Source organism: Clarias gariepinus, chromosome 20 (assembly GCF_024256425.1).
Source record: "Clarias gariepinus isolate MV-2021 ecotype Netherlands chromosome 20, CGAR_prim_01v2, whole genome shotgun sequence".
NCBI lineage: Eukaryota > Metazoa > Chordata > Actinopteri > Siluriformes > Clariidae > Clarias > Clarias gariepinus.
The window spans coordinates 14244730-14260051 of record NC_071119.1 but is presented as its reverse complement, the minus strand read 5'-3'; the positions used below and the strand labels follow the sequence as shown (position 1 = coordinate 14260051).

Below are 15322 nucleotides of genomic sequence, written 5' to 3'. Positions count from 1 at the left end.
TTGATCAGACAGCAGAAGGCCTTCCAGAACCGGGCGGTGAACTGGGGCCCCCTGTCCAAGACGATGTCCTTGGGGGAGAAGGCACTGGTCAGTGCGGAGAGCTAGCTGGATTAAACCCTCCAAGCTCTCGTCCGGCAAGCTCGTCCTTTATGCGTGACACCAGCCCCTCGTAGTAGGATGCCTGGAGCGCGGCATCTCCCCAAGATGTCTGCACAGCTAGGGTTCTGAAATCCGACTCACGGACAATCCACCCTGCTGCAGGGTGTTCGAAGAGCTTGGTGTCGGTCTCCACCTCGCCCGCAGGGTGTTCGAAGGTGAGTCGAAGCTGGCGTGTAAATTCATTGTATGAATGGGCGGTGTCCAAGTCTGATTTAATCACTGCCATGGCCCACTCTGCTGCCTGTCCAGTTAGCAACGAAATGAGGAGAGCAATGCGTAGCCGATCGGTGGAGTATTTGGTGGAATTAAACTCAAAGACCAGATTAAGCGCTGTTAGGAACACACTACACTTCCCGTTCGTGCCATTCCATTTCTCTGGTAATGCGAAAAAAACATCAGAAGAAGGGGGGGTGGGGGGATGCGGAGCCGCGACCGCCGTGGCGGAAGGCCGCGTCTTTAACCACGCGTTTTAGTCTAAGGACAAAAGGGGAGCAAGGAAAAAACACAAATTTAACCCGCGTCCTATAAACACATCCTCAATATCAGAAAGCGAAACCCAATAACGTGAGTACTCACGAATCGATGGATGGACAACCAGAACCGACATGGGCTGAACTCAATGACTGATTGAATCGTGGTTTGTTTACTCCTCTTATACTTCCTGATTCGCGACCGCTTTACTCACGCTTATCAGCCTTTTAATCAAAAAATGCACCTTGCAAAAGGCAGTGTTTATTGTTTGTGTCTGTTAGTCTGTGAAGGCAAAAGTAGGTGGTGTGTGTGTGTGTGTGTGTGTGTGTGTGTGTGTGAAGGCAAAAGTAGGAGGGGTCTGTGTGTAGGTGTGTGTATGGGGGGAATGCACGGTGTCCAATGATGCATGTGCAAGAGCAGGCAGAGCCTTGATCAGAGAAAGAAAATAATTTTTTTTAACCTTTTTTAATGAAACTTGCTTTGCACATACACACGCATATAGACACAAAATACAATATGTATTACGTACACACATGGTCACAGTGTTTTCGTTCTGCTGGCGCCAGCCTATCGCCCCCAATGAGGAGGACAGTACACACAAAGAATTACTGTATGGCCCAGTGATGCAGCCTTTGGGCTCCAGGACTGCTTTTAGTGTACTGACTGGCAGATCTTCAAAGATGCAGCCACTTAGGGGATCTAGATGAGTAAACTTCTTCCATCCTCGGCTTCATATCCAAATGTGCTAATGATGTAACCACCACCAAGACAATTACCTCTTTTTCTGATCAGAAGCCCTGGCTGAATGCTGAAATAAAGGCGCTGATAAAAGCCAGGGATGCTGCATTTATGGCAGGTGATGCATCAACGCTAAAGATGGCGAGGAAACAACTGACGGCAGGCATTGTGAGGGCTAAAGCCACATACGCCCAGAAAATCCAGGGTCACCTTACTTCCAACGATCCGCGGAGTATGTGGAGGGGCATCAAGTGCATCACAGACTACAACACCAAAGATGTACAATGCCCTAGGGACCCCTCCCTGCCAGATACACTAAACTCATTTTATGCCTGCTAGCCTTTGAGGAACACGACAACCCTCCTCCCTGTACTAAGCTCCCACCACTTCCTGATGACACGCCCCTTAGAGTAACAACAGCTGACGTGGAGTGGATTCTAAAAAGAATAAACCCCCGTAAAGCTGCAGGCCCTGATATCATACCAGGGAGGGTACTTAAGGACTGTGCTCACCAGCTGTCAGAAGTGTTAACTGACATATTTAACACCTCTCTGTCAACTGCGTCTGTTTCCACCTGCCTGAAGACTGCCACCATTGTTCCAGTCCCTAAGTGTTCAACAGTGACTTGTCTGAATGACTACCTACCCATAGCTTTAACCCCAGTAGTCATGAAGTGCTTTGAGAGGCTGGTCATGACCCACATCAAAGCTTCCATCGATGCCACTGTGGACCCCCATCAGTACGCGTACAAGGCAAATCGCTCTGCAGATGATGCCATCTCATCAGTGATTAAACAGCCCTTACACACCTGGAGAATAAGAACTCCTACATCCGCCTGCTTTTCCAGGATTTCCTTTCTGCCTTTAACACCATCTCTCCACAGACAATAGTTCTAAAGCTTTTCTCTTTTGGCTTAAAACCTACAGTGGGGAACTGGGTCCTAGACTTCCTGACCAACAGATCTCAAACTGTCAGTATCCATTATACCATCTCCCCCTACATCACCCTCAGCAAAGGCTCGCCTCAAGGTTGCTTGCTGAGCCCCCTTTTGTTCACTCGATTGACGTATGACTGCATAGCGAGACACTCCAGCAATAGTGGGACGCATCACTGACAATGATGAATCCTATTACAGAGAGGAGGTGGAACAACTGGTACAGTGGTGTAGAGAAAATAACCTCTGCATCAATGTAAAAAAAGACCAAAGAGATCGTGGTAGACTTCGGAAAGGACGAGCAAACTCTTCTCCCCCTACACATTAATGGAGCTGCTGTGAAAGTGGTCCTCAGCTTTAAGTATCTGGGCATCCACATAGCTAAGGACTTAACTTGGAGCGTCAACACCCCGGGCCTGATTAAAAAGGCCCACCAGTGCCTCTACTTCCTCAGGAAGCTAAAACGAGCTGGGCTTGGAAGCCTGGTTCTGAAGAGTTTCTATTGAGAAGTGGTAAAATGGATCATCAGCTCCTACATCACTGTGTGGCATGGCAATAGCACCGCAGCTAAGAGAAAAGCCCTGCAGAGAGTAGTTAGGGCTGCACAGAGGACAGTGGGGAGCCAGCTCCCCTCTATCACTGAACTGTACTGTACACTGCAAGGTGCAAAGAAAGAGCCCTCCGCATTATTAAGGACTTCACTCACGCACGTGCTCTATTTAAACCTCTTTACTCAGGCTGAAGGCTAAGGAGCCTTCATGCAAGACCACCAGGCTCAAAAACAGCTTCTACCCTAAGGCAATTAGACTTTTGAACTCTAGCTGTGCTCTGTAGGTCCTCTCCCATTAAACACAATCAAACACAATCACAAGCTGCTAACTATGGATAGTATTTAATTACAATGTATTTCTATATTTTTTGTGTAATATAACCCTATAAGTCCAATGTACAAAGTGTGCAATATAGTTTCTGAAAATGTGCAATACACTATGTATAGTTTATGTCTTAATTCTTGCATAATATATCTCTGACTGCTCTTATTTATATTCATGTATATACATATATATGCTCATATTTATATTCCTCTGTTATCTATGTGGCTTGAACGGGACCTGGGTCCTAATTTCGTACCATAACATGGAAGTGTGCTGGTATGACATTAAAGAATTCTTGAATCCTTGAACAGTAAACAGTACACGCGTGCACGGATGTTGATTGTACCAGTAAGAGACGCCACTAAGACCCAGCAGGAGGAGACAATTACCCACAATTCCACAGCACATAAGAAAGAAAAAAAGTTGGCTGAGTTGTGATCATGTGATGCACGGCGTCGAAACAAAAAGCACATGCGTGATGCATGATACTCGTAAACCAAGACTTGTTCGTTTTCCCAAGACAAAATTCATTAAAAATCTTTCCTCGTCTTTCGGAAGACTCACAAACTGCGTTACTCGCAATCCGAGGTTTCACTGTGTGTGTATATTTATACACAGTGGGGCAAAAAATATTTAGTCAGTCACCAATTGTTTAAGTTTTTTTTCACACTTAAAAAGATGGGAAAGGCCTGTAATTTTCAAATGCTCTTTAGCAAACTTCAGACGGGCCTGGACATGTACTGGCTTAAGCAGGGGGACACGTCTGGCTCACAGGATTTAAATCCCTTACGGCGCTCTTTGGTATTGGCCATAATGGAGTTTGGAGTGTGACTATTTGAAGTTGTGGACAGGTGTCTTTTTTACTGATAACAGATGCCATTAATACAGGTAACAAGTAGAGGACAGAGGAGCCTCTTAAAAGAAGTTGTTCTTTGTGAAAATGTGTTTGTTTGTAGGTGACCAAATACTTATTTTCCACCATACTTTGCAAATAAAGAATTTTTTTTTCCTTATTTTGTCTTACATAGTTGAGGTATATATATTTATATATACAGTGGGTACGGAACGTATTCAGGCCCCCTCAAATTTTTCACTTGAAAAATTTAAGGGGAGCCACACAAGAGATATTGCAGCCATGTGCTAAAATCATTTAAGTTTTTTTTTTCTCATTAACCTACACACAGCAACCCATATTGACGAAAAAACACAGAATTGTTGACATTTTAACAATTCAGACCCTTTGCTCAGTATTTATTAGAAGCGCCCTTTTGATTTAATACAGCCATGAGTCTTTTTGGGAAAGATGCAACAGCTCTTTGGTATTGGCCATAGTTTTTCACACCTGGATTTGAGTATTCTCTGCCATTCCTCCTCTCCAGTTCTTTGGTATTGGGAACAAGTTTTTCACACCTGGATTTGGGTATCCTCTGCCATTCCTCCTCTCCAGTTCTGTCTAAGGCCTAGTCTAAGGTCCTGAGCACTCTGGAGGAGGTTTTTAGTCTAGGATATTCCTGAACTTGGCTGCATTCATCTTTCCCTCGATTGCAATGAGTCGTCCTGTTCCTGCAGCTAAAAAATACCCCCACAACATGATGCTGCCATCACCATGCTTCTCTGTTGGGACAGGTGACGAGCAGTGCCTGATTTTCTCCACACATACCGCTTAGAATTATGGCCAAAAAGTTCTATCTTGGTCTCATCAGACCAGAGAATCTTATTTTTCACCATATTGGAGTCCTTCATGTGCTTTTTAATGTGCCTTGTACTGAGAAGAGGCTTCCGTCAGGCCACTCTGCCATAAAGCCCCGACTGGTGGACAGCTTCAGTGATGACTTTTTACAACTTTCTCTCATCTCCTGAATGCATCTCTAAAAGCTCAGCCACAGTGAACTTTAGGTTCTTCTTTACCTCTCTCACCAAGGCTCTTCTCCCCCGATAGCTCAGTTTGGCTGGATGGCCAGCTCTAGGAAGGGTTCTGGTCATCCCAAACGTCTTCCATTTAAGGATTATGAAGACCACTGTACTCTTCAGATCCTTAAGTGCAGCAGAAATTTTTTTGTAACCTAGACCAGATCTGTGCCTTGCTGGACTCAAATGGAGGTGTAAAACCATCCTAAGGATGATCAGAAGAAATGGACAGCACCTGAGTTAAATATATAAGTGTCACAGAAAAGGGTCTGAATACTTAGGCCCATGTGATTTTTTTAGTTTTTCTTTTTTAATAAATCTGCAAAAATGTAAACTATTGTGTTTTTCTGTCAATATGGGGTGCTGTATGTACATTAATGAGAAAAAATAATATTCCACAAAATCTTCTGACACAATGCTTGCTCTGAAGGAGTATATTCGAAAATAATATAGACAATAAGAATCATATTTATAAATAATAAAATTATCTCAAATAAAAATTTAATCTTCTGGATCTGACCAGAGCATTACTGTAGATGATCAAGGAATCAGGAGACTCAGAGCCAGGGTTCAGCTGGAAAAGATGGTTTTAATTTGCATGCATGCATCAATCAGTCAGCCTGGGCAATGAAATCCAAACATAAATGGCAAAACACCTATTTTATACTATACATCTACCCTAGGCCAAGAAAGGAAAAACAACGGAAGAAAAATACAATCAAGGTTAAAAACATCATGTGGGAACTAAGTAAACAAGAGCACTTACTTGGTAAACAAGGACACGTATTAAGCAAACAAGGACAGTTATAAAGATCACAATTTTGTGTGTGTAATCGACAAAATTAGCTTCTTGAGATGTGGTGGCGAGGATAGCTGGATCTTGTCTCAGCACGGCACGAATAGATGTCGTACAGCTGGGAAAAAGCGGGAACCCGATGTATCCTGTAGCAGACTTGTGGTTATTTTGTATCAGCTTCTCCAACTTTCAGAATGCTTCACTTGGTTGTTTCTGCAAAACACACACACACACACACACACACACACACACACACACACACACAAGAGATAGCAGAATCAGGTAGTAAACACAGCGATGGTACGGCTTTTCTTTTCTTTTTCTCTCTGACAGTTATTCAAATGAAATCTTCTGAACCCTATGTTTTTTTCCTATGTTTATTTTTTTTACTGGCAACGGTTCAGGATCCACCATATGACCACAGTTAGATGAATATGCTTATACTGTAGGTTACATTGTAAAAGTATAATTGCACGTAAATTACCACCTGCGTGTAATGTAAAATATAAATAAAACAGTATTAGACACAAATATATGATATGGTAATAATATTTTTTTAATAATGTAAAGCAAACACAATTATTTATATATTTTGTATAATTAACTTCATTTATTATTTTCTGTTAAAACTTAATAATGCCTGCACGTGTGCAAAAAGGCGAAGTACAACAAATAATACAAAAGTGTATAATCTTAAATAAAGTTAGCCTAAAACAATATTGTTTCCAACGCTAAGGCAAACATGATTTTGTTTTTGTTTTAGTCTATTTGCTGATTACAACGCGACAGCGCACTCCGAGGTGAACACCCACAGAATCCCCAGTTACTGTAATCCCTCTTCTTACCTTTCATTCACAATTGGTGTCAAGTTATCAATTTCAGAAGTTTTGAATTTTAGAATTGAGGGGTTTAAAACAAATTAACAAGACTAAGCAGACATCTCTGCCTAAAATGTATTTTGCAAGCAAAACATAAATGGAAACAAAATGTTTTATGGTACCAATTAAATCAGACTTAATAGTTGGATTTGATACTTTAAGTGTAATTTATAAATGTATTGAATATATTCATATTTTGTAAAATAATGAAACCTGTTTCGTTCCTAGACCTTTTGTCCGCATTACAATGAACGGAAGCTCAGCACGTCTAATTTCCTTAGGTCTGCTTTTTTATCGATAAATCGCACACGTTCATCAGCCTTTTGTTTAAAACGCTGCCTTTTGTAAAGTGAAAGTTCGAGCCGCGGGTTTCCGCACGGCGAAGAACAGCTTTATTTCAGTCATAAATTCACAATCACATTCCAGTTATTATTTCCAGCCGTGGTCAAATAATGGATAAAATAATTATTCATTGCTGGACACAAACAGCCCAGACAAGGGCCCTCAGTCAAGAGGAATGTTTGCTGCAATATGTCCACATAGCCAGCCACCATTTGACACCTCTACACAACCTAAAGCTCAATTTTCTCATTGAAGGAAAAAGCACCCAGATCATAATGGAGCCTCTTTCACTGCCCCGCGTAGAAAATATCTCCAGTGAGAATAACAATTTCTCCATCTCTCAATGGCCCATGTTTGGTGCGCTCTTACAAATTCCAAACAGGCAAGTTTGTGGTGTGGGGGAGGGAATGTGGCTTTCGAAGACGTTTTTGTTCTTTAAGCCTTTCTCTCGCAGATGCCATCTTTTCATTTCATTTCGGCATTTGGCAGACGCTCTTTTCCAGAGCGACTTACATTTTTATCTTATTCTAAGCACATCTAAGCAGTTGAGGGTTAAGGGCCTTGTTCAAGGCCCCACAGTGGCAACTTAGTGGTTGTGGGGTTTGAACCTGGGATCTTCCCAACCATAGTCCAATGCCTTAACCACTGAGCTACCTCTGGCCTGACCATCCTATCTTTATTGGGCTGCAGTCAACATAAGGGCCTTAATTGCTTTACTTGTCTTACTCTTACTTCACACTGGAAGTTTCTTTTGAAATCATCAGCAGTTGTATAAGCATTTCATTTCATACTGTGACTGTGTATGTGACGAATAAATTTTTTTATTTTTATTTGATTTAGTATTGGTTCAGTGTAATGGGTGCTGTGTATGGGTTTTCAGGAAGGTGTATAGACAGAGGTGATCGTGGGGGAAGAGTCTTTTAATATAAGGAAAGCAGGACATAAACACATCTACATAAGGGAAACTAAGGAACAGCAACACAGGACATAAGAGAAACCAAAGGCTAAGCAAAACAGGATCTAAACTAAACAAGAGCTACACTAAGACAGGGAGTTACACTAAGACAGGCTAAACATGAACTAGACACGACAGGCTAAACATGAACTAGACACGACAGGCTAAACATGAACTAGACACGAAAGGCTAAACATGAACTAGACACGAAAGGCTAAACATGAACTAAACACAGGCTAGGAGATAACAAGACAAACTAGGAACAAAACATGACAATACATAAACAAAACTAAACCAAGAATAACACAAACCAGGAGCTAGGGAAGTGGCATGACACCCACTTAACTTGACCGCAAATTAACTCAACAGATGCCAGACAAAGGAAACTAAACTGAAAGACTATTTATAACAAACGTAATTAGCTACCCTCGGTTCAGGTGTGCTCCCATCACCGGACCGAGGTGCACTCTGGGAATTGAATAAATAAATGTGTACCCTAAAAGAAGTAAAAAATTGTGTTCCTTTATAAAAAAATTATTATATTTATTTCGCTTAAAAAAAGATTAATACAGTAAGTGGCCTGATACAGTAGCAGGAGTTTAAGTACAAAGTCGGTCAACTAACCATAATCACTATATTATTGCAGGGTGTCCCCTATGTCGATGGGAATGGAATGAGCAGTCTATACAAGCTTCAGGTCTGTGTTTGTTTCTTTCTTTCTTATTTATTTGGAATTCTTTGCAAGATGGATCTTTTAGTGATTTGTCCTGATTTAACAAGAATATTTTCGATAGAGACATAATACATTTTTTATAGTTACCTATTTTACATGTGAATTTATGTATTATTTGCACAATTAAAAATAATTTCTAAAGAACTTTCTTCTGTGGTCTGTAGTTTTATTGTACTACTCAAATATAACAGTAGGTAGATTTGTTATTCTAAATTGCCCCAATGTGTAAATGTGACCCAATTATTATGCAAAGTTTCGTATGGAATGTCCCATCCAGGGCACATTTTTATTTGATGGACACTGGCTCTAGAACTACTGTATTCCTTACTCTGACCATCTGCTAGTTAACAGGGAAGTTAATTAAGATGAAGAAATGAATCATCTAAAGAAAGTCATACAAAATTTATATTACATGTTGCTGTGTTTGTATAGAATGTAGGACCTCCAGGATCACCAGGACCACCGGTAAGCCATTAAAAGTTTTAAATCCCTTTTAGAAAATATGTACTGTAATACGTTATAATCATAAGAAAAATATACGGCATTGCCTGAATACAGTGCAAGAAAGATATCTTAGCAAGTAAAAATATCTTAAATCTTAATAAACTTTTTTCATTTTTATTTCATTTTTATTTTACTTTTAATTGAAAAGTCTATCTTTAATTGAACTGTATTTTTTTTTTCGTTTTCTTATATCGTAGTGGAATATTTTTATTCTATTTTATCTTACGATTTTATGTCACAGTCATATAAGCATTTCAATCCCTGTTCTCCCTGTATTTCCTTACTCGCTCTCTCTCTCTCTCTCTCCTATTCATATCTCACACTGAATTCTTTCTCTTGAGAGAGTGACATCACATTTTATTTATGCCATTTTATGCAATTTATACATTTTTAACAATATATTTCAATTTAAAAAATGCTTGTATTTAAACTCACTGAAAAGTATCAAGAAAAGAAGAAAATTAGTTAAACATATTTTATTGAATATGTCAGACGACATGATCAGACGACACCTCCATGGCAACAGAGTATTTGGAATAATAATTAGTTTTTTGGGCAACTGTCTCAGATACCCTACTCTGAATTCTACAGCCTTATAAAATGTTATAAAGAAAATTTGTGCAAATTATTAAATGCCGGGGTGTCAATAATTGTTGCACATGTGTTTTGTTGAAATGAGATAAAACTACAGTAGTTCACTAAAAGGTGGATTTTTCATAACCCTTTATACTAGTTCTGTAAAGGGACACTTTGACTGTATGTATATTTAATTCATTGTGAGTGTGCTCCTGTGCATCCATCGGTTTTTGCCCCTGAACAGCTATGAATAAGCTCCAGACCCCCTACACAGCATATGGGGAATTCCTTAAATTTACAGTAAATTTTACTTTTTGCTTCATAATTGTGTCATGAATAAACCTGTTAAATGTTTGTTTGCGGAGGTGAATAGAGAGATGTAACCTCTATTTGATGCTAACATGGACAAACAATCATGTTTGGTGCTTTCAACTTTCTTATATAATCTATCCATGTTGCAATACTTGCAGTACTTATAGAAATGTTTTAACTTTCTGCAGGTTTAGGATATGCCCATTCTTGCTGTCAAGAAAAAATTTAGCGTTACAGTGGCATACAAAGACATATGTGCTTCCAACCTTACTGCAACATTTTGGGAGAGGCATACATTTGGCCACATATCTATTGCCGTATTTTATTAAGAAATAACAATTTTATGTCTCTTTGTTTTCAGGGGACCAAAGGGGATGAAGGAAAAGTAGTAAGTTTGTGATTTTTTTAATGTATTTCTGCATTGCCATTGTATGTAGAGTTTTGGTTCACTTGAATAAATGCATCCTCCTATCAGTGTTCTGCACAAAAGATTTATTAAGACCAGTACAAAAATCTATATTTGCCATGCTTTCTATTTTTTTTTTTTTTGCATCAACAGGAATATGGTTCTGTACTTAAGAACAACAAAAAAAGTTGTTTTGTTATAGCAGCAAATTGCACTTTGAGTGGTAGACTATAATATAAACTTTAAAGATGTGTTTTCTCTTATTTTTGCTACAAAATGATCCTGACATCATTGACACATAATTACTTTAGTCTGACCTACAGTGTCCACAAGTTTCTGCTACACTTATTTTCTGTCTACATAAGGCAAGAGCTTTATCAAAGATATAGGTTGTTGAAGCTTATAATAACATACTTAACAGAATACTTTGTGCATTGATATTATTTATGCCATCCAGATGGAACCTTGGATGTTCCACATAAAAAATTTGATGATGTCTCAGAGTGTGACTACTGTAGGTTTCCCAAGCGCATGGCTGCATGGCTCAGGTACTGTATTTTCTAATAGGAGAGAAAAAAGTACAATATCTGCATTGAGTTTAATCAAACACAAAACAGTGCATCACTATTTATATTCCTGGCAACATAGAAGGGATAACGCACTTGACTGTAAGAATTCTACAAAACACATGCAATAATATGTCTAAATCAAGTCACAAAATAAAAGCAGAAATGCATAGATGAAAAATGTATACAGTACACACAGTCAAACATGTGACACCAGGGATGAAAACTAATAAAGAAATGCAAAAGGCAAAGGTAATAATAATAATAAATAGAGAAAGCACAGTTAAAGGAGAATCATTATTGATACAAAAGAAGGTGAGAAGAAAAGAAAATAAAAAAATGCATGATTGTGAATCTCTCTTTTTCGCTATCTCTCACACACATGTGCGCACGGGAATGCAATTTTCTTTTAATCATGTTTATAAGCCTTTGAGTGTCTCATAAATATTAAAAGTGCTACAGTAGATGTATTTCCCTTTTTCAATGATACAGTACTATATCACTCCTTACGCTGTTATAAAATAGGTGCATGTTCTTGAGTACAGGCCATATTCCATTTTGCGTGTGATTGATGTCTTCACACAGCTATAAATGTGTGTTATTTACAACGGGATTATGCAAATATTATTTTTCCTTATGTGAAGAAAACAAAGTGGAACCAGTTTTGCCAATCCCATGTTTCTATTTGCAAGTGTTTTTATTAATGAAATGATATTGTAGAAACCCGGCAACCCAGAAAAAATACGTACAGAAACGGTTGTCGTCTCCACACCCATTGAAAAATACACAGAAAGGCTTTTTTCCGGCTTTTTTATTATTCAAATAATAATCATCATGCTTGTTTTGCTGTTTGTATCCAGCATTGAATATATATTTGACCACGAATGGCTGGAATGTAGTTGTGAATTTATGACTAAAATAAAGATGCAGTAAAAAAGGTGATATGAACAGCTTGATTTCAGTCATAAAGATTGGAAACTTTTGCAAAGCAGATGAAATGTAAAATCAATTGTAGTACCTTAAAACAACAACAAAACTCAAATATATACTCACTAAATATACCAAATAAACCCTGCCTTTTGCAAAGTAAAAGTGTGCGCAATGTAAGCAGTATACTCTGATCACAAAAAAACAACAAATACAACAACCATAGCATAATGTGCATAATGCATAATGTGGTCATTATCATATTGTTAACACCGCCATAATAATTCATAATAGTCAATAGCTTTGTTTTAATTTCTCATTTTGATGGTAGTGTCATTACTAGTTTCATAATCATTTATTTAAGTCTCAGAAGAGTTATTAAACTGTTATGTTGTTGATCACACATCATTATTGCTTACATTGCTTGTTTCAAAAAACACTGTAGAGCCGTTTTCATGCTCTTACAAATTTGTTTACATCGTCAATGCCTTAATGGGTTGTTGCTTAATTGAAAAATTAACCAAACTGGTAGAGACGCCAAGGACTTTAGAGATTTTAAATCAGGAGACATCAGGAGAGGTCCGTAGCTAATTTGGCTCAATGGAAAGAGGGCCTTTCATTAAATAAGTTTAACTACAACATGTGGCAAAGTGCCTAAAGACACAAATAAAAATGTGTTTATGTAACAAACTTAGCAACAACCTCATTTCCTCTCTTGTATTTTCCAACCAATCAGCATCATCAATATAAATCACTGGCCTGATCACCTGTCATCATCGTCACCTGTTTCAAACTAAAATGCATTTCCCAGAAACTGGTCACGTATAGGGAGGGTCTAAAAAATGAGAGCCTAAAAGTCACTTAGGATGCCTAAAGAGATTGTTGGGCAACAACATTGTAAGATTTTTTTCTTTATCCAGGGTGAACCAGGACCAATGGGATTGCCAGGCTTTGAAGGACTACCTGGAGTTAAGGTAAATTTAACTCAATTGTATCCAATTCAGTGGTCCTTCTGTAGTAGGTGAGTAAAAATAGACTCAGTAAAAAAAGTCCCAGAAATATATATATATAAAAAAAATTATAATTATAGAAAAATGTAAATGATTTATGATGATGTTGTACTACATACATTAAGCACCGCCATTTGTAATTTATGTTACATTTGGAGCAGTTTAGAGACCAAACAGAAACCTTAAGTGCTTATAAACGTCTGGTGGGCTGAACTCCTAAATTAATTTGTAAATCAGATCCTTTTATTATCAACTGGATTAAGAAGGTAAATTTACAGAGCCACCCAGCCAAAGGAAAACTTTACTTGCTTTGCAATATACAAGAGGATAAAAGTTTCAAATTCTTTTGCCATATGTCCTCCCTTAGCCACCTTAAAAACTGCCTTCAAAATTTGCTGTTAACAGTCTGCCCCCTGGTGATGAATTTTTAAAACTCAATGCCACGATTGTCAAAATAGATGATAAGCATGCACTCAATCTGCAGACCTGTCTCGCCTTTTTTGGTCATAGAGATGGTGGGCCCTTCTGCTGTGAAGACTGTTGCAGTCTCCTCCCTGTGACTGTGCATGCAGCCTTGTGCTGCCATCTCCTAATGTGTTACAAAACTAGTCTTGAAAAAAAAATTCACACAGAAGACAAAAAAGGAGAGCAATGAGGAGAGGGAGAACACCACCAAGAACTGACTGATTTATGTATAAAACTATTGCCAGCTTGGCAGCAATGGCATAAACATATTTATAATGATAGACATATTTATCTATGTCTGTTCACCATAGTTCAAGCTGTTATGGAGAAAGTTGGAAATGCAAGACATGCACAAAGAAATAATGCAATGACATTGGCTAACCAAACCATTTAACAACATCATATGGTCTCAATGTTGTAATAAAGGTCATAGTGTGTGCATGTACAAGGATGTTGAAGTGGCACCCCTTAAAGATAAAGGGGTAAAACAGATAAACTGTTGGAAAATAGGTAATATAGGAAAAACAACTAGTCTGCATGTCTTCGGACTGTGGGGGGGGACGGGGGCGTCAGCCAACCGCATCTTTTCGAACTGCTAGCTCACGCACCGTTAGGGGCGGAGTAACACACTTGGAGGAAAGAAAGCGCTAGCCGCTTCTTCCGCGTGCGCGAGCTCACAGACAGGTGTGCCACATCAAGATGCTGATCTGATATCATGAGTAGTGCACAGGTGTACCTTATACTGCCCACAATAAAAGGCCACCCTGGAATGTGCAGTTTTGTCTCACAGCAAAATGCCACAGATGCCACAAGCATTGAGGGAGCATGCAATTGGCATGCTGACAGCAGGAATGTCAACCAGATCTGTTGCTCGTGCATTTAATGTTCATTTCTCCACCATAAGCCGTCTCCAAAGGCGTTTCAGAGAATATGGCAGTACATCCAACCGGCCTCACAACCGCAGACCACGTGTAACCACACCAGCCCAGGACCTCCACATCTAGCAGGTTTGCCTCCAAGATTGTCTGAGACCAGCCACTCAGACAGCTGCTGAAACAATTGCTTTGCATAACCAAACAATTTTTGCACAAACTGTCAGAAACCGTCTCAGGAAAGCTCAACTGCATGCTCGTCGTCCTCATCGGGGTCTTGACCTGAGTCCAGCTCGTCGCCGTAACAGATTTGAGTGGGCAAATGCTCACATTCGATGACGTCTGGCACGTTGGAGAGGTGTTCACTTCACGGATGAATCTCGGTTTACATTTTTCAGGGCAGATGGCAGACAGCGTGTTTGGCGTCGTGTGGGTGAGCGCTTTGCTGATGTCAGTGTTGTGGATCGAGTGGCCCATGGTGGTGGTGGGGTTATGGTATGGGCAGGCATCTGTTATGGACGAAGAACACAGGTACATTTTATTGATGGCATTTTGAATGCACAGAGATACCGGGACGAGATCCTGAGGCCCATTGTTGTGCCATACATCCATAAACATCACCTCATGTTTCAGCAAGATAATGCACGGCCCCATGTTGCAAGGATCTGTACACAGTTCTTGGAAGCTGAAAATGTCCCAGTTCTTGCATGGCCAGCATACTCACCGGACATGTCACCTGTTGAGCATGTTTGGGATGTGCTTGACCGGCGTATACGACAGCGTGTACCAGTTCCCACTAATATCCAACAACTTCACACAGCCATTAAAGAGGAGTGGACCAACATTCCACAGGCCACAATTGACAATCTGATAAACTCTATGCAAAAAAGTGGGT

General features: G+C 39.5%; 1 protein-coding gene across 4 annotated transcripts in view; it reads left to right on the top strand.

Moving 5' to 3' along the window:
- LOC128508598 (collagen alpha-1(XIX) chain-like) overlaps positions 1-15322 on the top strand; it is a 249937-nt gene that overhangs the window by 186467 nt on the left and 48148 nt on the right. For all 4 annotated transcript variants that reach the window (XM_053479992.1, XM_053479990.1, XM_053479991.1 and 1 more), the window contains exons 43-46: positions 8703-8753; positions 9222-9254; positions 10543-10569; positions 13001-13054. In XM_053479992.1, coding sequence (XP_053335967.1) covers positions 8703-8753; positions 9222-9254; positions 10543-10569; positions 13001-13054 — 165 coding nt within the window. The remainder of the gene's footprint in view (positions 1-8702; positions 8754-9221; positions 9255-10542; positions 10570-13000; positions 13055-15322) is intronic.